Genomic DNA, 1,591 nt, shown 5'->3' with positions numbered 1-1,591 from the left:
GATGACTTTAGTTGATTTGTATGCTCAACCATTTTACAATAAAATAATGGGTTTTAATATTTCTACCCATAAATATTTATGGATCGATAATATTTTAGAGTACTTGGATAAGGTTTTCACTATTTGTAAAGAGACATATTGCTCTATGTTAGCCCATGGAACTATCTATAGATAATAAAAAATAGTATTGTTCAATAATTCATTTGTTCCTAGGATGCTTGCAAAAACTAGATTTATTTAGTATTTCAATTGAAGTGTGTAAAGAAAATGGTAATTGAATAATGCTCTCAAATAATGGATTTCTTCATATCTTAAAATGTATTTTATATTTATAAATACAAGGATAAGATGACAAACCACACAAATTTGTGTTTTATTTGTCCTATGTGAAAAGAGTGTATGTAAAACTGAACCAAACATTGAGTATAATTTTTTTAATTTGAGCACGATCAATGAAAACATCTTTGTGAAAACATCCTTATGATCATGAACTTGTCCTATAACATGAAAGTGTTTAGATCATACTAACGTAACTCTTGTACTTTGAAATAGGTGCTTGTATGGATATAATAAAAAGATGAATAAGACAAATGTATACGAATATGTAAACATGTGAAAGGAAATTAAAAAGAAATGTATAAGAACATATGTAATAAGTGGACGATTATTATTAAATAAAAGATCTAATTTTATATAAAAATGTAACTTACATACATACCAAAAGGCTCTCCTCTAAATTTACATAAATATACAAATTTTCAGAAAACAAATATAAACTTCACCCATAAGATTTCAGTGACGATCAGCAGGAAAAATGACCAGAGAGTTTTAAAAGGAAAGCCCATGCTGCAAACACATATTATTATAACCTGACAGACAACTTCCCCATGAATATTACTTGTGCAAACACAAACTGTTCTGGGAAAAGCAACGAAAACCCTAATTTCTTTCACTTTCGTTCTGGACAGGGATCTATATACACACTCTGAAAATTTTGTAAGAACCAAAAACTTTCAATGCGCCGCCATTTCTTCTCTGGAGCGCCGCATTTTTTCTCCCCAGGTCTTCCTCTCACCACTCCTCGACCTCATTCTAAGACTTTCAATCTGCTCTGCCCAGTTCTTCTGCTTCACATTTCTCCTCTGTGACAACAATAACTTAGGATTCAAAAGAAGCTTTAAATCATAATCAACCCTTAGCATTGGATCAGACAGAGTCTCATAAGCTTCCTGTACTAGAAGAAACATTTTGCTGGATTTCTCTTTCTCCTCAGCCGGGCAGATATCAGGGTGGTAAATTCTGACCTTCTCCCTGTACGCTTTCTTCACTTCACCCAATTCAGCGCTCTGTGGAACACACAACACATCATACAAAGTCATTGTCGGAAGAAAACAAGAAGAAGAAGAATCGTGATCATCTCTGATGGCTCTGATCCTTACCACACTATTCAGCTTTATCCTCCTCACTAGATTATTATGATTCGATTGTTTTGCAGATGGGAATCTATTGAATGGGTGATTGTAAGATCTGAAAGCATGAGTATGGGATGATAAGTTAGCAGTATTGGTAGAGAATAGAGCCATGGCATCTG

At 33.4% G+C, this 1,591-nt stretch overlaps 1 protein-coding gene across 1 annotated transcript; it reads right to left on the bottom strand.

Moving 5' to 3' along the window:
* Positions 1-1,013: 1,013 nt before the first annotated feature.
* Positions 1,014-1,379, bottom strand: LOC131075773 (chaperone protein dnaJ 20, chloroplastic-like). Its single transcript, XM_058012660.1, has one exon. The coding sequence runs from the start codon at positions 1,377-1,379 to the stop codon at positions 1,014-1,016; it is 366 nt and encodes a 121-aa protein (XP_057868643.1).
* Positions 1,380-1,591: the final 212 nt, after the last annotated feature.

This window comes from Cryptomeria japonica, chromosome 1, assembly GCF_030272615.1.
Source record: "Cryptomeria japonica chromosome 1, Sugi_1.0, whole genome shotgun sequence".
In the NCBI taxonomy this organism is placed as follows: domain Eukaryota; kingdom Viridiplantae; phylum Streptophyta; class Pinopsida; order Cupressales; family Cupressaceae; genus Cryptomeria; species Cryptomeria japonica.
Note: the sequence above shows the minus strand (reverse complement) of the source record. Positions and strands in the feature narration are given on the sequence as shown.

Coding starts and splice junctions, on each gene's coding strand:
- LOC131075773 (XM_058012660.1), bottom strand. CDS start 1,379: ATGACTTTGTATGATGTGTTGTGTGTTCCACAGAGCGCTGAATTGGGT.